A 23,812-nucleotide genomic window follows, 5' to 3' on the forward strand; every position below is an offset into this window, starting at 1 on the left:
CTATACAACTCAGCACCACAAGGTTTCAGAACAAGCACAGATCGCTAACTCAACTACAGACCAACTAATATGCAAGCACTTCGTAAAAAAATATGCGCCAGCAAACTACTACTACCACTATTGGGAAACATCAAGCAACTTACAACACACATGGGGATGAAACATCATAGCATGATTCTTTACATAGCATCTGTACTACAGTTCACCAGTACACATGAAAAAACATCATAGCATACAAAAGGGGATGAAACATCATAGCATAGAGATGGAGATGCTGCAATACCTTGTAGGATTGATGGAGCTTGCTGGGGACGTCACCCTTCTTCTCCTTCAACGGCGAGAGAGGTGGAGGCACTCTTCTTCTTCCCCTTTGTCTCCTTTAGGGTTAGGGTTGGGGATTTTGGCACCCTTCTGCGGCAGGCACTGACGGGAGATGGGGGAGGGAGGCTCGGCGGGGGATGGGGGAGGGAGCCTCGGCGATCAGGCACTGCCGGGGGAGGAGAGATGGCGCCGCTCGGCGAGCTCCCCTGGCTGCGGATGGCGGCGCGTCGCCCTCTCGGGCATGGGAGCCGCGCACGAACAGGAAGCGCGGAGGGAGTCGGGGTCACGGCTGGGCGCTGCCGTGCCTGGTGGGGAAAAAACGATTCGAGGTCTGGAGTGTGTAACCAGTGGCAATTGCGGATAATTTTATTCCAACTCCATGTCTACTTCTATTTTGGTCTGTTCTGGAGTAGGAGAAGAGGTACTCCAAAAATTTGTACTAGAGCTCCAAAAACTCCATAGAGTTGGGCTGCTCCAATGTTTTCTGGAGTTGGGGTGTTTGGCTAGCTCCATCTGACTTTAGCATAGAGTTCGGCTCTGGAGCCATGCCAAACAGGCCCATACACTTGCAATTAGGTCAGGTCTCCAATTACAAATAATCAAACAGCTTAGATTAGGCTTCAAATGCTGCTCGGTTTCGCACAGCAGGAAGCGGCGGGGCATACTTGCTGGGTGCTGGTTGCCGGAGAAGTAGAAGGAGCCGACGAGGACCTGGGCATCTGGCAGCGGCGTAAGCAGTGGTATGTAGGGAGAAAGCATGTGAGGAGAAGGAATAGCCCAACCAAGTTGGAGTCGGGTGTCTGTTGGTTCGTCCGAGGCACGGTGCAAACGGACTCGGCGTCGGAGGCCAGACGAAAAAACGGACCAGACCAAAAAAGAGGCTGCCTCTTTAGTATTAGGTTTAGGTATAGAGGTATAGATAAGCATACAGATAGTATACTGAGTATCGTTATTTATTATATTTTTCCATAAGAAAGACATGTGAAACTAAGTCTATATTTAACCCTTAAGATAGCAAAGAGTACGGAGACGATAGGGATATTAAAGTAGGTCATTAAGGTTGTCTAGTTCTAACCTTATAAGCTATGTACATTATTACTCAAGAGACAGCACCTAAGATAACTTTAACTTAGCAACGGTGTCTTATGTGCCACTACAGATAGGAGGTGGACTATATAAGAGTCAACAAGGCTATAAAGTCACCCTCGTGAGCTACCACTGATCTAGAATGTAAGGTGCATCTACGAGCAATGATAGTCTAAGCACCACACTTACACCACGTATACTATCCTAATCTACCAAGACTAGAGCACTCAAAAGGGAGTCATGAACTAGATGAATAATAATAACAACGAACTTACTTGAATTATAGTTGAATACCAAAAGACTCTCAGAAGTAAGCTCCAGGGTTAGTAGAACTTGATCCCGCAGGTACAAGCCGAAGAGGAGCCACGAGAAAGGCTAGGTAAGTCCACTCAATGCGCAGATCAAACTGGCCAGGCGGAGCTGCTGATTTGGTGAAACTACCTTGGTGCAGGTTAGACCTTGTTTTGATCCGATTTTTTTTTTTGGATTTTGACATTGTAGCTCTTTCGTTTTATTTGGCAAACATTGTCTAATTATGGAGTAACTAGGCTTAAAAGATTGATCTCGTAATTTACAGACAAACTGTGCAATTAGTTTTTGTTTTCATCTATATTTAATATTCCATGCATGTGCCACAAGATTTGATATGACGGAGAATCTTGAAAAATTTTTGGTTTTTTGAGGTGAACTAAACAAGACCTTAGTCTAGTTGGGAGCGGGTTTTGGTGGAACCAGCTCAGCTCAGATGTGCTGGGGCTTCCAGTAATTATAGGGACCCAGAGCTCCTAATAGAGTGTGTGTGTGTGTGTATATATATAGAACTATTATTTTGTAGTTGGCTACAAAATAACTTATTTTGTAGCAACTTTGAGTTAGGATAATTACTATATTAATTTACAACATTATAGTAACTCCTTACTAAGTGGTTTACTATAACATTACGATAAATATCCCCATGTATTATAGTAACCTAACTATCGTAAATATGTATACACATTATCGTAAATTAGTATATAAAATTATCGTAAATGGAGATGACTATTAGACATTGATTAAACGAACTTCTTTTAACTTTGTTGGGACTCAATTATCAGTTCTGGATTTGATAATTTATCATTCATAAACTGATGTATATATGTATATCTTATCTTATATTCTTATAAAGTAAAAATCCCACTAACTATTTCTCTCAACATGCAAGCTATCCAACTAGACAATCCACTTAACACACACAAGTACTTCATTTTAGAAGTATCATGGAAAGATGCATGTCACTATCATGAAAAATCCAAACTTGAAAAGAAGGTTTGCAGCTCAAATTGGTTATTCAATTTTGTCAACTGTTGAGTTCAAATGTGCCATGATTAAAAGCTTGGGTTTTACTTTGTTATCATGTCAGTCAAGAGTCAGCATTTTAATCCCACACAAATACTACCCATAAAAAACAAATACAAACAACAGTTCTACAAGTCCTAATTAATCATCTTCTAGCTACCTCGATCATTCATCCCTATGATGGAACGAGGACTGAACATTCTTTAGTTAGCCAAGTTAGCCTATTCTTGCCTTCCCTTAACTCTTCTTCTTGACAACTGTAAAAATATTAGGTTGGATAATAATTGAGATAGATGGTGGATGTGTTAAGCGATAAAGATTGAAAGGACCAATGTTTAGACGACAATTCAACATACCATAAGGCACATAGCCTTTGATTATAGAGATCTTCAAGTAACTTATCAATTGTATCCTCGTTATCCTTAAAACTGTATACGCTATATTTGAAAAATAAAACTGTATAAACCATAAACATCTTAAAGATAACACTTTAGATATACTAAGAAATTGTAACAGAAGACACATAGATGTATATGGTATATATAATATATGCAAACGAAAAAAATCATCATGTAATTATATAACTATTTGCAATCAAGATAGAATATACTAATAAAGTAGCACTACTATTATGATGTACATATTTGCTTACAACTCACAAGGGGATCACACATATTTATATAATGCCAAAATTTTAGAATAAAGCACAATAGAAATTAGGCCTTGTTTAGTTCACAAAAATTTTCAAAATTCTCTATCACATTAAATCTTTAGTTGCATGCATGAAGTACTAAATATAAACGAAAATAAAAACTAATTACACAGTTTACTTGTAATTTGCGAGACGAACCTAGTTAGTCTGTGATTGGACAATAATTATCAAATACAAACGAAAATACTACAGTAGCCAAAAACCAAAAATTTTGCGAACTAAACAAGGCCTTAGTTGCATAAGATTCACGTTCACGATCACAAAAATTGAAAAATCAACTTACAGTTCCCAGTTCAAGGTGTTCTCTTAGAGAATGCAAGACTATGTTGGCTGATACACCTTCTCTCCAATGTTTATCAGTGGCTAAATGAACTGCAACAAGTTTACCTTAGTCTGTGATTGGACAATAATTATCAAATACAAACGAAAATGCTACAGCAGCCAAAAACCAAAAATTTTGCAAACTAAACAAGGCCTTAGTTGCATAAGATTCACGTTCACGATCACAAAAATTGAAAAATCAACTTACAGTTCCCAGTTCAAGGTGTTCTCTTAGAGAATACAAGACTATGTTGGCTGATACACCTTCTCTCCAATGTTTATCAGTGGCTAAATGAACTGCAATAAGTTTACCTTAGTCTGTGATTGGACAATAATTATCAAATACAAACGAAAATGCTATAGTAGCCAAAAATCAAAAATTTTACAAACTAAACAAGGACTTAGTTGCATAAGATTCACGTTCACGATCACAAAAATTGAAAAATCAACTTACAGTTTCCAGTTCAAGGTGTTCTCTTAGAGAATGCAAGACTATGTTGGCTGATACACCTTCTCTCCAATGTTTATCAGTGGCTAAATGAACTGCAACAAGTTTACCTTAGTCTCTGATTGGACAATAATTATCAAATACAAACGAAAATACTACAGTAGCCAAAAAACCAAAAATTTTGCAAACTAAACAAAGCCTTAGTTGCATAAGATTCACGTTCACGATCACAAAAATTGAAAAATCAACTTACAGTTCCCAGTTCAAGGTGTTCTCTTAGAGAATGCAAGACTATGTTGGCTGATACACCTTCTCTCCAATGTTTATCAGTGGCTAAATGAACTGCAACAAGTTTACCATTTTTAAAGAGGGAAGATCCTAAATGAACTTGTATGGCTTGACAATTATAGTGCATTTTCTCATGAAGCTGATCGCCATCATCAATTTTATATGGGCTAGTACTGTGTATGAGAAAGAAACAATATTGATTTTCATTAAAAAACACATGAGACAAAAGTAGAAATGGACACCTAAATGATCCTTAATTTGATATGCATCTATACTTACCAAGCTACACCAGTAAGAATTGAATGTGCCTGGACCGGTGCGGGAACAAGCTCTTTATTCTTGATCCATAGAGATGCACCGGAAATCCCAAGTTGTACAACCTTGTCGTTTCCCTTCACTTCATCAGTACAGAACTTCAAATGTTGGTGTTGAGGCAGCAGGTCCTTGACCAAAAACAATAAAAGATCATGACTCTCATGTCGGTAAACGATATGCTCAATTGTGTAATCTCTAACTGTATCTCAATTATGTAGCCTAATCATCTCTCCACGTACTTTTTTTTCCAAAATTATGGCCACATGTGAGAACCAAACTCCGCTCATCACCCTTGTACACAAGTGAAGCAGAGCTGGTTTGAATAACTTCACTTGTCCTCTTATTCGCTAAAATGATCCTCATCCTCCCCACACTTCCACGAAGTGGTTCTACTGATCGCACTAGTTCATTGTGTTCCTCTACTGATAGGCCAATTAAGAGTAAGCATTTTAATCCCACACAAATACTACCCACAAAAAACAAATACAAACAGCAATTTTACAAGTCCTAATTAATCATCTTCTAGCTACCTCGATCATTCATCCCTATGACGCAATGAGGACTGAACATTCTTTAGTTAGCCAAGTTAGCCTGTTCTTATTCTACCCTCTAAACTTTCAAAACTGGTCAAATAACCCCCTAGAGTGGTTTTAGAGGATGATTTTGTCTTTTTTTTTTAGTTATTTCTGCCGAATCTTTGAAAAATCATAATAAATCACATAAAAATCATAAAATAAAAAATTCAATTTTGTTGGACTCCTAATGAGTAGATCTACACAATGAATATATAATATGGTATATTTTAGTACAAATTTTTTTTTGTAGTTTTAAATCTATGTTTTTCTACAATTAATAAGAATAATTCATATATGTAGTTCCTATGGTTTAATTGTGGTAAAATTTTGATGGTGAGCTCATTATTGTATGCTTGAACTATGGTAAAAGTTTCGTACCTATTGGATCACGTATAACTTAGTTATAGATTTATTTAGCTTTATTCTTGTTAAATCTATGATTTATCTATAAAAAATCATAGATTTAACAAGAATAAAGCTAGAGGAAAAATTCAAAACAACTCCAGCAAACACCACAACAACAACTTGCCCTAGACTGATTTTTTTTCCGCCGGGTCATCATATTCTAGTAGATGTTGAATGCTCACAGTCTTTGCCCCTAGGGCTGGATATTGAGCCAGCTCGTGTCGTTAATAGCTCGGCTCGTTATAGCTCGGCTCGTTATGGCTCGTTATACAAACGAGCTAGAAGGCTGGCTCGGCTCGGCTCGGCTCGTTAGTGAGCTCGAGTAGCTCGTTTGGCTCACGAGCCAGATCATAAAAACATAGTACAAAGAGACTATAAAATTATAAAAGCAATTAAACAACAAATACATCACATGTATACTTAAAATAAACTAAATAAAGTACTTATTGTTTTAACAATTTAACAAACAAACTAAAGTTTTGTCCAACTAGCCCACTACGATCATGACCGAGTCAATTTTAGTTGCTAGCATGATAACTGACTAGCTCATTATGGCTCACGAGCTGGCTCGAGCTGGCTCATTATAAAACGAGCTGACTCATTATAAAACGAGCTGGCTCATTATAAAACGAGTCGAGCTCGAGCTGAGCTATTAACGAGCGAGCCGAGCGAGCTAGCGAGTTACGAGTTTTTTGTCCAGCCTTATTTGCCCGCAACATACGGAGTAGCACTGAAGAAGAGGGTAACAATCCCTGAGAACCAAAATGCATCGAGGGGGATTATGCCAGATTCGGGGCTGGATAATTTCATAAAGTCTATCTCAATGCCCTTACCCCAACCGCTAACTCTGTCTAGATTTGTTTTGTTTATGTAATTTGTACTCTTTTTGTTAATAAAGTTCTCTCTGCAGGGGCCTTGGCCTCTTCAGTTCCATTTAAAAAAAACTCCAGTTAGAGCAAAGCAACCTTTCTTTACATCTTTTCAAACAACACCCACGGACGGTGAGGATAGCACATGTTAAACATGTATGAAACAAAAAAATGCTTTCCACAGCGGAGCAGAAATGTTTTCGACACGGTGCTCATCTCAACGCAAGAGTACTAGCTAGGTTGGCAAGAAAAAAAAAGGCAGAATCAAATGTAGACAAAGATGCTATTCAGATTGCTCAGGAACTACTAGTTAAGAAACTATCAACTGATAAAACTGTGCCACAACAGACTGAAAATGACATTGATCTTTATGCCCAGCACTTTGAGAGGCCGATTAACAAGCACAAAGATGGAGGCCCTCCAGCATCTGATTGAGCATGGAACAAAGAAGTTGAACAAGACAGACAACCAGCCCGCCGGAGTTCCAGTAGCTGGTTTGCAGGCATGAGAACCAGCTCATCTTCTTTGGTCGATGCTAACCATCAAGCTATGGAGCCTAAATGTGCAGACCGTGCAACTGTCCTTTTCTAATTAATTCATGTGCATTTCTTCCATAATCTCCAACTCAAATTGGAATGCAGAGTATCCTAAGGCTATCTCCAACAGGAGACCCATTTGAGAACTCAAACCTAAAATGGGTCTCCAACACAATACCTATAGCCTCCAACAGAGTACCCAAACAGAAGACCCATTTTGGATATCAGGAGAGGCATAACCCCAAATTTGGGTATCCTCTCTCCTCGAGACCTATTTGCAGAGAGTGTTGTCTTTTAGGTCTTGTTGTTGGAGAAGACTAAAAATAGGTATCGAACTTTTTACCTGTAGCGCTACCCAAAGGACAAATGGGTCTTGTATTTTGGGTGACGATCGTTGGAGATAGTGTAAGACGAGCATCTCCTCGCCTGCTTGCTTCTCTGCGACGGGATCCTCTGATGTCAACTTCACTGTAACGACTCTTCTTTCGTGACCTCTATTTATCTCTCGTAAATACAGAACCAGTGCATGCCCAATGGCCGAAGCATGCCACTAGATCATATTACCCACATGAATACATGATACAACATTCCTGGAACCCATCAACTTCTACAAATATTCATCAAATAGACAATTAACCTACTCCCAAACAGTGGCAACCGAGCATGCCACACGGCTTACTAATAATTTAAAGAAACATGAGCATATGGCTATGCATTTCCAAACATTACATAAACATATCCCACAAAAAAAACAATGATAAAACCCTAATAGAAATTGTTTAACATTCATGAATGTGAAAAGAGTTCAACAGATCGCGTCACATTAATACCTCATAGCAGTCAAACAGCTCAGCAGGATAAATGGTTCCTAAAAAGTCACATAACAGTTCAAAAATAAAACCTAAATCAACGCGTACACTAGGCTACAACTCAACTCCACAGTTGCAGCTGCCTGAGACTTTTGAGATGCGTGACATGCATCTTGCATATGCTGCTGCTCAGGTTATCTCCTTGCATATGCTGCTGCTCAGGCTATCTCCCACCAATAGTCAGCCCTTCAAATAAAAAATAGCTATCAGCAAGCATATTTTTCTATAACACACTGAATTTTCTCAAATATGGAAAATTTATTTGCATTAATGAACGATAATCATGCACTGACAACCTCTGCAGGTTCTTCCACTTGAGCTTCTGCCCCTGCAGGTTCTTCCACTTGAGCTTCTGCCCCTGCAGGTTCTTCATTTCCCTGGGAAACAAAGGTACTGAACATACCAAATAAAAAAGGTTAGATAATTGAAGCCAATTTATTTTAATCAAGAATAAAAGTAATCTATTCATATTAGATTATTCTTTGAGTTCAATCAAATATGGGACAGATACTACCTTTTCCAGTGTTTAAAAGTATCTCGTAGCTGCCAAACAGTCCATGCTTGCCAGTGTCTCTGATCAAGATATGTTATCCCCACGAGATCACCAGACAAATTGAACAATGGTGATCCTAAGTAAGCATACTCATGCATAGGGCAATCATGAAATAGAACTCTGCTACAAACACCTCTGTTTATTAAAGAAGAAAAAACATCATTAATTTTTTTTAGACAACAATATTACATATAATGTGATAATATATGAGAGATCTTACGTTACTGAACCTCTGCAATAACCGGTTGGTGTAATATACCCTTCTCTAGGAAAAACAAATGAATCAACAGGATCACCAACTTGAACAGACTGAGTCTCAAACCTGACTGCTTTTATATAGCCATTTTCTCTTGGCTTAGCATCAAATATATAGAAACCTTCAGCAGATTCAAAGGCAGCAAGAACAGCAGATTTTTTGCGCTTACGAACAGCAACAAGTTTTTGTCCTTCTTCATATCCTGTAGCATTTGGGAAGTTCACTGCAAAATTTTTTCTCATCCCAAAAAATGTGGAATTCGCTGCTATGACAGCAGACCCATCATCCTTGATTGAAAGAATAATGCCAGCAATAACCATAAACCGCCTGTCCTTCGACTTCGGCATCCAGTCAAAAGATATACGCACAATTGACCTACGGACCTCCTCCTTAATATCTTGGGACTGCTGTTAACAAGAAATTTTTTTTATTAAAAAAAAAACAGAAAACCAGATAGGGATTAGGTAAACCATCACAGAAAGAAGTGACGGACCTGCTGCTCCATGAAAACGGCGCCAATCTACGGAAGAGGAGAAGGGAATGAGGATGGCACCGACTGGCCGGCGCAGGACCTGCTCGCAGCTGTGAGCGTGAATACCACCTCCCTCCGCACCGCAGCGTGCCTTGGACAGGCGCTAGGGATAAGAGGGCAGATCGTACCTTGGGAATCAGCCGTCGACTCGTCGTGCTGCGCTCGTACTCTTGCCGGCTTCAGGATCCGCTCCTGCCCCCTGGAACCTCGCCCTCCAAATCCCGCCGTGCGCCGTCCTGACAGTTGCGCTTGCGCCTGACGCCGCTGGATCTGAAGGACCAGGACAGCGACGGCACAAGCAGGAGGATGAGGAACGGATCTGAGGACCGAAGAGCAAGGCAGCCGCCGACCGACGCCCAAGCCCACCAATGAGCAGTCGGGGATTCTGTTGAGGGGTTTCGTGTTGTAGAGATCCCGACAAGGCGACAACGGTCTTTAACAAATGTGCCCTCGGATACGAACGAAAGGTTGACATACAGGATACTCCCTCCGTACCTGTTATTTTTTAGGTTCTGGGCCGGTGAGAAGAATTCGCAAAGCTTGACGTTGCACAGCCGCATACTCTAATACGGACGCAATTGCCCCTGCATGTGCCTCGCCACCCGTATGCGACTGCTCGGCTTCACCCGTAGTTAATTGTGCTGCCTCACGAGGATGACTTTGTCGCCAATACGCTGGCACAGCACGCGTCAAGGCAGCACGCTCGCACCCAGGCCAAACCCTTCATGCTATCAAGCGCATGCATGGGAAGAGTGCCATGTAAAATAATTAAAAAAAAGTGCTACACAAAAAAGGCTTGGCAAATCAAAAAATAGTATCTCCAAAGGAGTCGAACCGGCTACCTCCATCTCAAGACATAGAGGTCTCACCAATCGAGCTATACTAGGCTATTGCAAAGGAAACACACGCAGCGCTATTTAATAGGGGCAAAGTAGAAAAACTAACCTCTACTTAATCACTTCTTGGTTACCACAATCCTGTCCTAAACGTCAACTAATTCAGGTATGGAGGGAGTACAATATAAGGCCTTGTTTAGTTCACCCTGAAAACCAAAAAGTTTTCAAGATTCTCCGTCACATCGAATCTTGGAGCACATGCATAAAGCATTAAATATAGACGAAAACAAAAACTAATTACACAGTTTAGCTGTAAATCACGAGACGAATCTTTTGATCCTAGTTAGTTCATGATTGGATAATATTTGTCACAAACAAACGAAAGTGCTACAGTACCGAAAAATTTTCACTTTTCAGAACTAAACAAGGCCTAAAACTCATGACACTAGGGTCTTGTTCCTGAAAACCAAAAAAATTTCAAGATTTCCCATCACATCGAATCTTATGGCACATGCATGAAACATTAAATATAGACAAAAATAAAAACTAATTACACAGTTTAGCTGAAAATCACGAGACGAATCTTTTGATCCTAGTTAGTTCATGATTGGATAATATATGTCACAAACAAACGAAAGTGCTACAGTACCGAAAAATTTTCACTTTTTGGAACTAAACAAGGCCTACCAGCTCCACGTGGCGTGACTTGCGCAAAAAATGAAGATGTTGCAACATTCAGGTATTTTGAGGCAATTTCATACTTAAATTATCAGTCACAACAAATCAACTTAGAAATTTAAAAAAAATAAGTGTAACTAGAAATTCAGATGTGAAGCTAGAGTACATGGGGTGTTTAGATACCTCTTACTAAAGTTTAGTCCCCTGTCGTATGGGATGTTTAACAATAATTTAAAATATAAAATATAGACTAGTTATAAAACCAACTCCATAAATCAAGACTAATTTTGCGAGACAATAAATCTATTAAACTTAATTATTTCATAATTTGATAACGTAGTGCTACAGTATATTCAGCAAACCTTAATTAGCTCTTGAATTAACTAATGTCATTTAACATAATATAATATACACTAATTATGCAATCACGTTGCTAGGTGGGAGCCACCTTTATATCCAGCAAGCCAAGCCCGTAGAAAACAAAAATAAAACTCGTTTTCGAGGAGCCAAACTGAGGAAGCTTTTTGCATCCCGTAGAACAGGCTCTACGGCCTTATCTAGATCAAAAAGCTTTTGGATTTAAACACTATAACACATTCTTTTGTATTTGATAATTATTATTTAACTATAAACTAATTAAATTTAAAAGATTTATCTCGTAAATAACAGATAAACTATATAATTAATATTTTTTTATTTATATTTAATGTTTTATATATGTATCTATAATGAGAAATATTAAAATGTTTTTAGATTTTAAATAAAACTAAACAAGACCTACGTATGCATACTGTCACACTGACGCACACGCACTCAGCCCCGCCTCAGGAATGAAAGGCCACGTGTCGATGTGTTTGAAAAATCTATTACCATATAAGGCCTCGTTTAGTTCGAAAAAATTTGAGAAATCGACACCGTAGCACTTTCAATCATGGAGTAACTAAACTTAAAAGATTTATCTCGTGATTTACAGGTAACTGTGCAATTAGTTTTTATTTTTATCTACATTTAGAGCTCTATGCATGTGCCACAAAATTCGATGTGACGGGAAATTTTGAAAAGTTTTTGGTTTTTGGGGTGAACTAAACAAGGCCTTAGTCAATATGGACTCATAGGCCTTGTTTAGATCCAAAAACTTTTTGGATTTTGATACTGTAGCACTTTTGTTTTTATTTGACAAATATTGTCCAATCATGGAGTAACTAGGCTTAAAAGATTCGTATCGTGATTTACATGTAAACTGTGCAATTAATTATCTTTTTTATCTATATATAATGTTTTATACAAGTGCCGCAAGATTCGATGTGATGGGAAATCTTGTAAAGTTTTGGATTTTTAGGTGCATCTAGCCTAAGTCCTTTCTGCGTGGTGCTCGTATTTGGCCACCGTGACTAAGTAGATACAATGTTTAGTTTTGTCCTATGAAAATATGTCGCATGAGACAAAATGTGTAAGGCAAAAATTGCTATCATATTTATTGTATATAAATATGTTTTACTAGTCTTAGTTTTTCTTATTAAATCTTAATTACCTCTTAAATGCACAATGTCATTTAATATATACAATATATACTAATTATGCAACAATGTTGTTAGCTGGGAGCGACCTCATGTCCAGCAAGCCAGGCCCGCAAAAAACAAAAATAAAACTCGTTTTCGACGAGCCAAGCTAAGGAAAGCTTTTTCATCCCAGCTGAGCATTCTTATTTTTGCAAAAAAAGTTTTTAAAAAAACTATCCAATTGCATTTTAGTTAACTTGACATATTCCTAGCCAGATTTGGCATATATGTCAACCGTGTATTGCGCTTGCCATTATATAGCCCCGCGCTGCCACCGCCGTTTTCTTCTCGCGAAAAGTTGAAGGCTACGATCTTTCAGTTCTAGACATCGCTGGACAATGCCGGCTTGATGGAGTCGTCGGCGACATGGATTCCGTCTAGGACGATAACATATTGATGATGCTATAGAGTATAGCAACCCCCGGCGGCGATTTAGCCCGACCTAGCTGAAGTCGTCTCTGTCGCCCTAATCTTCCAGTATGCTAGCTACATTCCAAGAAGCCCTTGCGGCTGCAAGCTGCAAGCAGTCTCTGTCACTTTGATCCATTCTCTTCCTTCAAGTGCACACACGACCGGGAATGGAAGGCGGCGGCATTAGGAATAGCGCGCGAAGAAATATGCGCGACCGAGTCGACAGCGTGAAGAAAAATTTCGCCTGAAAAAATAACCGATGGGTTCATACTTTGGGTTTTGCCAACTCAATTTTGCCAAACCATTAGAGATAACTTTTTTTTCTTCTTTCCATATTGATTTAAGACTTGGCAAACTCTATGTTTTGCCAAAGATAAAATACAAAACCGTTGGAAATGCTCATGCTCATGTCTTTACCCAAACAAGTGAAAACTGAATTCCGTCAGCCTCAGTCAAATGAGCCCCTCACTGGAGTTCAAGCGAACAGGGCCATAGACAGACTCGTCACGGTCCTTAATAAATCTATCTTTTGAGCCTAGTTAATCTATAATTAAATAATAATTATTAAATACAAATAAAATGTTATATTAGCTAAAACTAAAATTTTCACCAACTAAACAGCCCCTACGTATGCATACTGACACACAACACACACACCCCCCCAACCCCCAATCTCATGGATGGAAGGTTTACGTGTCGATGAGTATATGAGTGGCATGAACAAAAAATAATCAGTTCCATATCTTAGAGCCTAGTCAAGATACGCAGTCAAAAGTCAAAATACATGCAAGATAATATGATATCATAATAATAATATTATATGCTTCCACCCTAATTATTCCAATATATATATATATATATATATATATATATATATATATATATATATATATATATATATATATATATATGCTAACTAAAAAAAATGTTTAAGATAGTAGTAGATTACAAATTCTGCTAGAGCCTACAGCTAAAGGCGACAGCGGTCAGAGTCAAGAGAGATGCAGCTCACCAGTCACCACTCACCACACAGCACGCAGCCGCGACAATGGAGGATTCCGGCGCCTGCTGGCCCCTACTGCTCCTACCACTTGCAGCCTCACTCCTCTTCTTGCTCTACTGCCGCATCCATGGCGGCCGCAAGAACTCAGCGCCCGGCAGTGAGGGCAACAACGGCCGGCTCCCTCCCGGCCCGCCGACGCTGCTCTTCCTGGCCAAGTTCCTGTCCCTCCGGCGCTCCGTCTTTGACCTGGGCCCGCTCCTCCGGGAGCTGCACGCGCGGCACGGCCCCGTCATCTCGCTCCGCCTCCTCTTCGCCACGCACGTCTTCGTCGCCGACCGCCGCCTGGCGCACCGCGCGCTCGTCCACGGAGGCGCCACCTTCGCCGACCGCCCGCCGGTCGTCGAGCCGGAGGGCCTGTTCAGCGCCGGCGGCCGCGACATCAACACCTCCCCGTATGGCCCGTACTGGCGCCTCGTCCGCCGCAACCTCGCCACGGAGGCGCTGCATCGTGGCCGCGTCGGCCTCTTCGAGCCGGCCAGGAGGTCGGCGTGCGACGCCCTCGTCACCAGCCTCAGCGCCAGCGCCGCCGCCGACGAGACGGCCACGCTGAGGCCGTTCCTGCGGCGCGCCATGTTCCAGCTGCTGGCGCACATGTGCTTCGGCGCGCAGCTAGGCCGGGAGGTGCTCGACGAGATCGAGGAGCTGCAGCACCGCATGATCCTGTCCTACACCACCTTTCCTATCTTCGCCGTCTTCCCGGCGGTCACCAAGAGGCTGTTCCGCAAGCGGTGGGCGGCGTACGTCGCTCTGGCGCGGAGGATGGACGAGGTGTTCGTTCCGCTGATCCACGCCACGCGTGGCGGCGGCGGCGACGACCCGCCATGCTACGCGGACTCGCTCCGCACGCTGCGCGTGGCCGAGGAGGGCGACCGGCCGCTCACGGACGCCGAGATGACGAGCCTGTGCACCGAGTTCCTGACCGGCGGCACGGACACGACGGTGACGGTGGTGGAGTGGATCATGGCGGAGCTGGTGAACCACCCCGACGTCCAGGCCAAGGTGCACGACGAGGTGAAGAACGCACCGGACGGCGACCTCCAGCTCCAGGCGATGCCGATGCCGTACCTCAAGGCCGTCGTGCTGGAGGGCCTGCGGCTGCACCCGCCGGGCCACTTCGTCCTGCCGCACGGCGTGCGAGGCGACGCGGAGATCGGCGGCTACACTGTGCCTAAAGGCGCGCAGGTGAACTTCCTGGTGGCGGAGATGGGCCGCGACGAGACGGTGTGGACGGCGGCGCGCGAGTTCCGGCCGGAGAGGTTCGTGGACGGCGGCGAGGGGTGCGACGTCGACATCACGGGGACCAAGGAGATCAAGATGATGCCTTTCGGCGTCGGGCGGCGCATGTGCCCCGGGTACGCGCTGGGCATGCACCACGCCGAGTACTTCGTGGCGAGGTTGGTGCGGGACCTGGAGTGGCTGCCGCCGGCGGATGGCGAGGTCGTCGACATGGCGGAGCTGATGGAGTTCACCACCGTCATGAAACACCCGCTCCGAGCTCGCGTCGTGCCAAGGAACTGATCGAACACTTGAAGGTCACAACTGGAGGAACCAATTAGACTCTGCTTTGTCAGACTTGTGTGCTTTTCCCTCCTCTAGCTTGAGTTTATCTGTTGAATATGTCAGCCCTTCAACAGTGCTCGAACAGTACTTCAGTCATAAATTATCAACCAAGCGAACATGCTCTGTGTGGCAGGTTGATATGTTACATCTCTTCTTTAAAATGGTATTTTGTATACTTTTTATCATTCCTTTATTGGTGATTTTGTTTTTAGTGTGAAAAATATTGCTATTGCTTCAGTCTTTATGTACTCTGCTTCCTGAAAAATTGGATTATCAGCATGTTTCTGTTCTGTTACTGGTTGCAAGGTATTTTCCGAAACCAGATGTCTATGTAGGAAAGGGGGAAAATACTGTGTGTATCGTTCTTTAGGATGATGTCCTAACATACTAGTATTGTACTGCGATGGGGTTTAGAAGATTACAAATTAGATTTCCCATCCAATCCACAAATATACTAGGGGGGGAAAAACATAACACTGGATCCATGGTCATATAAGTAAGCACAAATCAATTGGGCAACTTTCACATGAATTTTTTCCAGATCTTGTGACAGTTGATCAACTTCTCGAGGCATCCGTGCAAAATTTTGACACTCTAAAAAACACCCTCATGCTTCATACTTACAGTACGGTGCATAGGTAGAATTTTATACTGTATAACGTCAAAAATGAAGTTAGCTTTAGCAAATGGTACATGCTAACATGCATCATTTCTCATCTCGCTTAAATCGTCACAAAAACTTCTAGGATGGAGGGATGAAGGGAATAATCAGTATTACATCACCTATGCATAGGAGTAATGCAGTCACCTTGGCAAGCATAAAGCAATTGTAGCAATAGCCTCCAGTATTACTAAGGAAGACAGCAGCTACCTGTAACAACCTCCCGTATTACGGGTGTGCCAAACAAAATTATACAAGACACAAAAGATCTTTGAGCTGTAATGTTCCGTGCTTTCATAGCTTCATCAGATCAATGTTGCCTCTAAACCATATCACGAACTGCAAATTGCAGCTACTATCTTGTGGCCTATACGATCACTAGTTACGATCACCAAATTCCTTGCAGTTATTCCATTATCAATCTCAAATCTAGTGCTTTGGAAAACTATCTGTCACACCATTTCTGCTTACCTAGCCAACCTAAAGCATGGTGTTCCGGAAAGCTGAAACTAGTCTTGGTGATAACAGCAGGACAAATGCCAAGATCGAGCCAAAGAACATCTTGGTCAGGTAATGCATCAGGTCCATGCTGGAATCAGTGTCTCCAGGCTTTCTGGTTGCTAGTGCTGAAGCAGAGGGCAGGGCTTCGACTACAGCATCTGCAAGGTCGGAGATGAATGTTGAAGTACATCCAAGAGCAGGAACCCGACCCCAGTTCTTAATGCCTGATTCTAGAGCCAACTCCTTGTACTCCATGTCGATTTCTTCCAATGTCTCAATGTGCTCGCTCACAAAGCTGTATTTGTCATAAATGGCTCAGATTACAGGCAATAAAGGGTGGTATGAAAACATCAGTAATCACAGCAACATACTCTTGACTAGTAAAAGAGTAAAGCAGATACTAGCATAACGTAAAACCCCATTAAGACATTCATGGATTGTAAAAACTAAGATCTCAGATTGTGTAGTTGTGTTCTATGAACCAGTTTTATCATGCAAAAGATCCATTTAAGGAACGCATCTAATTCTAAAATTATTTGAAATAAGATCTTCATTCATTAATACAATTATACAAGGGAACATGCAAGCTTTTGCAAACAGATAATATGCACATATATGTTATAACATTAAATTCATATTTCATAAGGCTTTCAGACGTTCAAGATTGCACCAGAGGTACGAATGTCATAAATACAAACAAAAATGACGAGCCAACATGCATCATGAAAATGCATGCGATAAACTAGACCCAAGGAAAAAAAGATCATATAGAAGCTACATGTTCCTTACCTCATTTGTACCCCCAAAAAAGGAGAATTACGAGATGGCCAGAAATGCTAAACTTGATTACCTTACTGGAACAGCCAGGAGGCTCTTCACACCCTTTTGACCAAGTTCTACTAAAACTTCATCAGTATATGGCTTCAGCCATTGAACTGGCCCCACCCGACTCTGCATGTACAATAAATGTTAACACTAGTAAATGGTGACTAGAAGGAACTGGTAACTTGGAACTCTATAAACTTGACATTTTCCATTTCTAGTTTTCTCACAAGGTGATCGAACATATTTGATCATTCAAACATAAGTGCACAACTCAGAGGTTAGTCAAACAAGTACCAATTAAATTTTAATAGCTTATACCTGGTATGCCAAAGTGTAACTATTTAAGATTCCTCTTGATCTCAACTCCCCCATGATCAAAGCAATACAATCCTCCATCTGATCTCTGTAAGGATCTCCAGCATCCTCAACATAGGTAAGTGGCACACCATGTGCACTGAAGAATATCATAACCTGCCATTCATTTTCACAACAATAAAAAGTATTGTCAGAATGAAATTAAAGCAGAATGTTTTCATGATTATCTATAAACTAACTGCAATTCTGAAAGTGTCATGGAGTTTTTTTTTTGTTATTGTCTTATAGAACTAAACATTTGCATTTAGCTACTATCAACACATTTGTATATAATGTCAAGTTTATCTAGAGAAAGATACCTACAACAATGCCAAATAATAGTTCAAAGAAAATTTCTCTTTGAAAAGTTTATCTAGTGAATGGCTGTAATGAAATTTGGAATGTGTAGATGAAACAAGTAATCCTCTGCTATCACATGCTAACTGTAGAATAAAGATGGAGGTAGAATTAGGAATAGGGCACCTCTTCAGGATTGGAAAAGGCAGATAGTTCTTTTTCAATTAGGTCAGCCATTGATTTCACATAGCCATCTCGTTGGTACCATGATTCAATAATGGAAATTGGCAAACCAGAAAAATATGAATCTTCCCTGCATGGAAACCAATGCATTAGCATTTCAGGTTCTTGTAGCATCAAAGACAATAGGACCTCATATGCTAGAACTGGTGTCTTTGATGGTGCCTCGCCAACCCAACTCATGAGGTCTAGCAGGTCCCAAAGGGATGTCTTTCATTGCGTGAGGGAATGATTAGTGGTAATGTTTTTGTTGGTTGTGGTAATTTCTTGAGTTTAAGTGTGTACGTAATGTTCAGTACCTAAGGGTGTGGTTTGTGTTGTTTGGTTTCTTTATCCTCTCTTATTAAGATAAATATATGCAGCTCTCTGTGTGTTAGAGAAAAATAAAAGGGCCTCATATGGAGAAGGGATCCTACTTGACAATGTCTTGGAGAACACGAATGCTTGACCCACTCGTTGATATGGAGTACTGAGGGTAAAGTGGAAGAACAACGAGCTTGGTAATCTTATCCTTCTTAATCTATCATTAACCAAAAACAAGAAATAGTTAATCATCAGACAAGAGTTGGGTGGACAAGAAGGAATAATCATGAAATCTGTTTGGTATGAAACTCATATAAGATAGGGTAAAAATGTCAAATAGAATCATGCAAACATTGACTCCACAGAAGAAAATTATATTCAGAATAACTACATTCCAGGTTACATGTCATTCTAGCTCCCAAATCTCGATAACAAACATACTTCAGTCTAAAGTTTAAAGATTACTTAAATTTACTTTTCTGATACATCACCACTACACCATCATTACTAAAAGGTAAATAAATAAATAAATAAATAAATAACTTTCAACCAAAATTGTAGTAGCCAGGTCATTGACTTTGTCAATTTTTCACAACATCTTTTATTCTCTTTTTGGATTCAACCAAAGGATCCGCCTAAACCAGTGCTGCTTGCAAAGATGGAGTTAGCTATCATTTGCTTATTCATCGCTCATACATGGACAGGCTAACGCATATGCAGGCGGGGGTTATTAGGGACAACTCTACATACACCACTCAATCAGGGTACTATGGTCTTTTCAACACATGACAATGGTTTTCTGCTAGATGCTAGAATGGCATGCATTTGGAAACCGATTGAATGCTGATGAGATATAAAAAGTGGGAATGAGAATTTACTTGATCAATGGCTTCTTCTGTGAAAGGGTACCAATACCGCATCCCAACATATATATTTGCGTTCAAGTTTTTCTTTTCCAGAGCAATCTTCAAAGCATTTGCCTGAAATATTATTTTACTGAGAATGTGATTTACACTGAAATGATATCAACATGTCTTGGAAGATTTAGAGATTAACAAGTTTTGAACAAGCTGATAAACCACAATCAATAAAACAGGTCAAAAGTAAAGAAATGCAGCAATAATTTCAAAACACAGTCAGCCTTGTGAACTTATACCTGTTCATCAGTAATTTTCCTTAACGGAGACCCACCACCGATTGAAGCATACCCTTCTTTACTCTTAGGAGCTCTAAAAGTAGAAATAAGTTTAGCCAGTGGTCTTTGAAGAAACCTGAAGAGTCTAGGGAGTCGAATGATATCCTGATCAATAAAAAGAATTATGATAATTTTCAAAAATGAACTTACGATGAAGAAAACAAATTCAGTAGACTTACAAGGAAGATAGATACTGAATTTAGAAATTCATATAATTAATGACAGATCTTAGTAAATTAGCTATTGCTATGTTCAGTAGCACAGACACACAAAAGTTTTTTTGTTTAAGTTGCCACTTATTCAAGATTCAACTACCAGGGAAAAGAATTGAAATGGAAACTTCAATTGGTAAAACACACAAATAAGGTTCTTTTTTTCTTTAGGCTCTGCAATTACTATGCTGAATAGTTCAGAAGCCTGTATTAAGGAGTTGCATATAACCATTCAAAGTTGTCAGAATACACTCCATAGATTGGCTAGATACAATTAATGAACAGGTCCACTGACAGGAAAATTATAATGGTGGTGGTACAGTGGGGTATAACAACTTACTGGATCAGCAAATAGGTTGAACAAAAATGGTTGAACATCGTCGAGGGTCTCTGGACCACCAAGATTTAATAACAGTACTCCAATTTTTTCATCACTAACACTGGAAGGTACAACTTCATCATCATCAAAGGTGGTAACTGCATTTGCAGAGGAAGAGCTAGCAGAAAGATTCCACTGATTTTTAAGTACTAGGCTTCTGTAAGCCAAACGAGAGGATCCATTTGCTGCTAATTGCAACGGCTTAACATTCCCATGCAAGCTCAGCTCATGTTTGGTAGAACCAGTAAAACTTGTAGAGGCTGTTTTGCCACATGACCTGCCAATAGTAGAACAACCAATCAAATATAAAACCCATGATGTATGCTTGGATGCCAATGCCAACAGAACAGATGATCCAATTTGGAAGACAAAACACACACACACACACACACAATTCAGTCTGTCCATCCCCAGTGGCAATATCATGTAAGCTCAGCTTGTAAGACAACACATCTCTAGAAGACCATACAATTAGTAATGTGAAGGATGAAGTGTTTAATAGCATCATGCCCTGATTCACTATGGGTTCAGATCAAAATGTCGACTAGCTAGCACCAAATTTGATTTAGAAATATAACTGAAATGCTTACATATGTTCTCAAATGCTTATACGTAACCTAAATGTCCAATAGCATCATGCCCTGATTTAGCAATATAACTCAAAATGGACCTTTTAAACTCATAGGTTTCAGTTTTCTGTGTATTACGAAATAACCAGCAAATAACAGATATCAATTTTTGGGGGTGGGTCCCAAAGCATTGACCTTCTTCCAGAACATACAAACCTGAATAACATGGTTTGTAAATCCACGATGGTATGCCATCTTGCCTGAAGATTTAGATACCATCAACTCTTCTAGTAACATATCTTGATTTGAGGATCGAACAGAAATTGATCTTACTTCAAGTCACCAAGTATAATAATTTCCGAAATGAGGGTTGCTCTAGTGGGGAGACAACGGATCACTAGTGAAAAAAGAATATTATAATGGAAAAAACAAATGATCGTCGTAAACAGTGCCAGAATCCCGTGGCTTTAGTGCCCCAGCCAAGAGCAGTGGCAAATTGATTAATTCTAGGATTCCTTACAGCATTTTGACATCAACCAGGGGCGGACGGTACCCAACAAAGGACATGGGTATACACATGTACACCCGTGCATCCAAAAAAAAAAGGTCGAAGTTAGTACGCATAACACATGTATACGCTTGTGATTAGATCAGATCCGAATACAAATAGCCAAATAGCTCAGGTTAGGGTTGGGGCGATCAATTTTGCGCAGCAAGGAACGGCAGAGAAGGGGCGGACGGGCAAGGGCATACCCAGTGTGGGGAGTTCCCGTCGCCGGCAAAAGCGCCGACGAAGACATGGGCAGCTGGGCGCAGGGCGTCGCCGGTCACCCTAGATTTGTTGTCGGCTTCGCGCAGGCGCGGTGAACGGGAGAAGAGAAACGATTTGCTCTAGCGTGAAGAGGAAGACCAGCAGAGCACCCCGCCGCGAAAGAAAATGGTGGGTCAAAGTCAAACGCGGGGTCCACACCACAGGGACAGAAACATGCAGCACGAAATGACACGAATCCACAACTGCCCCGCCGCCGTCGACGCATTTGTGCTGAAACCTCAGGGACACACCGCAAAATTGGATTTAATTTAAGAAGTTGTTTGTAAAATAAAGAAAAGCAAAGGATGAGTTGCCCACAAGTACACCGCACCTGTGGAAAATATATATCGAGAAAGAAAAATGAAAAAACTACACCGTACAGGAGCAATTTCTCAAAAGTGCACATGTGGATCACAAACTGAAGAAACTGTACTTACGTACTCCCTCCATACCGTAAAACAAATGCAATTATGGGAGGTTAATGTAGTTTAAGTTTAATCAAGTTTATAGTGAATAATATTTATATTTATATTTCTAAATAATTAATTTATGAAAGTATATCCTATAACTTATCTAACTGTACTTATTTCATATCATGAATGTTTAGTAATTTTTTATATAAACTTAGTCAAAGTTTAAACCGGTTGACTTCTCGAAAAGTAAGGATTGTATTTTTTTTATGAATGGAGGGAGTAGAAATCAATATTTTGGAAAGACTTCTAGCTCTAGGAATCAACCGTAGACAAACTGAGTTGAGTGCCCTATGCTCTTTGAACTTTTTAAGGCCTTGTTTAGATCGAAAAAGTTTTTGGATTTTGGCACTGTAGCATTTTCATTTTTATTTGATAAACATTGTCCAATCATGGAGTAACTAGGCTTAAAAGATTCGTCTCGCGATTTACATATAAACTGTGCAATTAGTTATTCTTTTTATATATATTTAATGTTCCATACATATGTCGCAAGATTCGATGTGATAGGGAATCTTGTAAAGTTTTAGGTTTTTAGGTGCATCTAAACAAGGCCTAAGTTTACAGCTAAAAAGTTTTAGAATGTAACAATCTAAACATGCCCACAATATATAGCTACAACGATCAGGGTTGTTTGGCTGTGATCACGGCTGCTGCCGCAGCAGCTTTTTCATTTCTTACTTGTTACTACAGCTGCACCTGAACAACCCTAGAGGTGGTGATCGAAGAGAATGGCATGTGATTCGGGTTTTTCCTCTCACATCAGATAGGATTTGGTCATTCTTGCAAAAATATTGGTAAATACTAGGTTTCCTATTAGGACTTGAGTATTCTTTCTCTCTTTTTTTGCAACAAATAATATTGAAGCTTCTCGGTTGTGTTGTCCAATGACAGTTTATTTAGGTTTCCTATTAGGACTCAAGTTTTTTTTTTGCAACAAAAAATATTGAAGCTTCTCGATTGTGTTGTCCAATGACGCACCACTTGTCTCACCTAGCGCTCAAGTAAATCGCAACTAATTTTCAAATATATGCTCTGTTCCAAATTTCCACGGTAGGCTATGTGGCAGCTTTTGTACTACGATTTTTATGGCGGCCTCGTCGGTAACCAAACAGATGCCTCTGATTGTTATGGCGAGCCGCCACGGCTGTGGCGTGTCAACCTTTGGCAATCAACCAAACACGCCCTCAAGTTGACAAGTGAAATATTTCTCACCAGAACCGTTTGTAAGTATCAAGTGAAAAGTGAAAATTTCTCACCAGACCCTCCAGTCAAATATTTCTCACCAAAACCGTTTGTAATTCTCTAGTGAAAAGTGAAATATTTCTCACCAGACCGGTTTGTAATTCTTTAGTGAATCCGTTTGAAATTCTTGAGTGAAACGTTTCACCTTGGCGTTTGCTAGCAATTATCAAACGCTCCTTAAGGACGCCAATGTCCACTGCACAACTGCTCTAAAACATTGGT

General features: G+C 40.5%; 3 protein-coding genes across 6 annotated transcripts; 1 reads left to right on the forward strand and 2 right to left on the reverse strand.

Annotated features, from left to right (window-relative positions):
• On the reverse strand, nt 7,967-9,853 carry LOC110434478. 3 transcript variants are annotated; one of them, XM_021458577.1, is made up of 6 exons: nt 9,550-9,853; nt 9,383-9,461; nt 8,854-9,296; nt 8,595-8,768; nt 8,407-8,473; nt 7,967-8,266 (listed from the first exon to the last, which is right to left on the reverse strand). In XM_021458577.1, exons 2-6 carry the CDS (start codon nt 9,392-9,394, stop codon nt 8,261-8,263), a joined length of 702 nt encoding a protein of 233 aa, XP_021314252.1. In that variant the 5' UTR covers nt 9,395-9,461; nt 9,550-9,853; the 3' UTR covers nt 7,967-8,260. The 3 variants fall into 3 exon arrangements, with proteins under 3 accessions (XP_021314252.1, XP_021314251.1, XP_021314250.1); XM_021458576.1 differs by having other exon boundaries at nt 8,377-8,473; nt 8,854-9,293; nt 9,550-9,851; XM_021458575.1 differs by having other exon boundaries at nt 8,377-8,473; nt 9,550-9,849.
• LOC8066490 (cytochrome P450 89A2) lies at nt 13,872-15,713 on the forward strand. Its single transcript, XM_002451317.2, has one exon. The coding sequence runs from the start codon at nt 13,954-13,956 to the stop codon at nt 15,484-15,486; it is 1,533 nt and encodes a 510-aa protein (XP_002451362.1). The 5' UTR covers nt 13,872-13,953; the 3' UTR covers nt 15,487-15,713.
• On the reverse strand, nt 16,207-22,048 carry LOC8085179 (ferrochelatase-1, chloroplastic). Of its 2 annotated transcripts, none has more exons than XM_002453094.2 (9): nt 21,818-22,048; nt 20,457-20,772; nt 19,866-20,009; nt 19,588-19,689; nt 18,823-18,926; nt 18,353-18,479; nt 17,834-17,986; nt 17,541-17,641; nt 16,207-16,985 (listed from the first exon to the last, which is right to left on the reverse strand). In XM_002453094.2, the coding sequence occupies exons 1-9, from the start codon at nt 21,862-21,864 to the stop codon at nt 16,670-16,672; spliced, it is 1,410 nt and encodes a 469-aa protein (XP_002453139.1). In that variant the 5' UTR covers nt 21,865-22,048; the 3' UTR covers nt 16,207-16,669. The 2 variants fall into 2 exon arrangements, with proteins under 2 accessions (XP_002453139.1, XP_021315664.1); XM_021459989.1 differs by lacking the exon at nt 21,818-22,048 and adding an exon at nt 21,281-21,737.

The sequence above is a fragment of the Sorghum bicolor genome, chromosome 4 (assembly GCF_000003195.3).
Source record: "Sorghum bicolor cultivar BTx623 chromosome 4, Sorghum_bicolor_NCBIv3, whole genome shotgun sequence".
Taxonomy (NCBI): Eukaryota; Viridiplantae; Streptophyta; class Magnoliopsida; order Poales; family Poaceae; genus Sorghum; species Sorghum bicolor.

Excerpts from the sequence above, each read along its gene's own strand:
- LOC8066490 (XM_002451317.2), top strand. The coding sequence starts at position 13,954 with ATGGAGGATTCCGGCGCCTGCTGGCCCCTACTGCTCCTACCACTTGCA.
- LOC8085179 (XM_002453094.2), bottom strand. The coding sequence starts at position 21,864 with ATGTCTTCGTCGGCGCTTTTGCCGGCGACGGGAACTCCCCACACTGG. Across the intron at positions 20,773-21,817 it reads ACGGGAACTCCCCACACTGG|GTCATGTGGCAAAACAGCCT; the intron begins GTATGCCCTTGC and ends TACTATTGGCAG. Across the intron at positions 17,987-18,352 it reads CCTTTTCCAATCCTGAAGAG|GTTATGATATTCTTCAGTGC; the intron begins GTGCCCTATTCC and ends AATGAATGGCAG.
- LOC110434478 (XM_021458575.1), bottom strand. Across the intron at positions 8,769-8,853 it reads TATTGCAGAGGTTCAGTAAC|AGGTGTTTGTAGCAGAGTTC; the intron begins GTAAGATCTCTC and ends TTTAATAAACAG. Across the intron at positions 8,474-8,594 it reads ACTTTTAAACACTGGAAAAG|TACCTTTGTTTCCCAGGGAA; the intron begins GTAGTATCTGTC and ends TGGTATGTTCAG.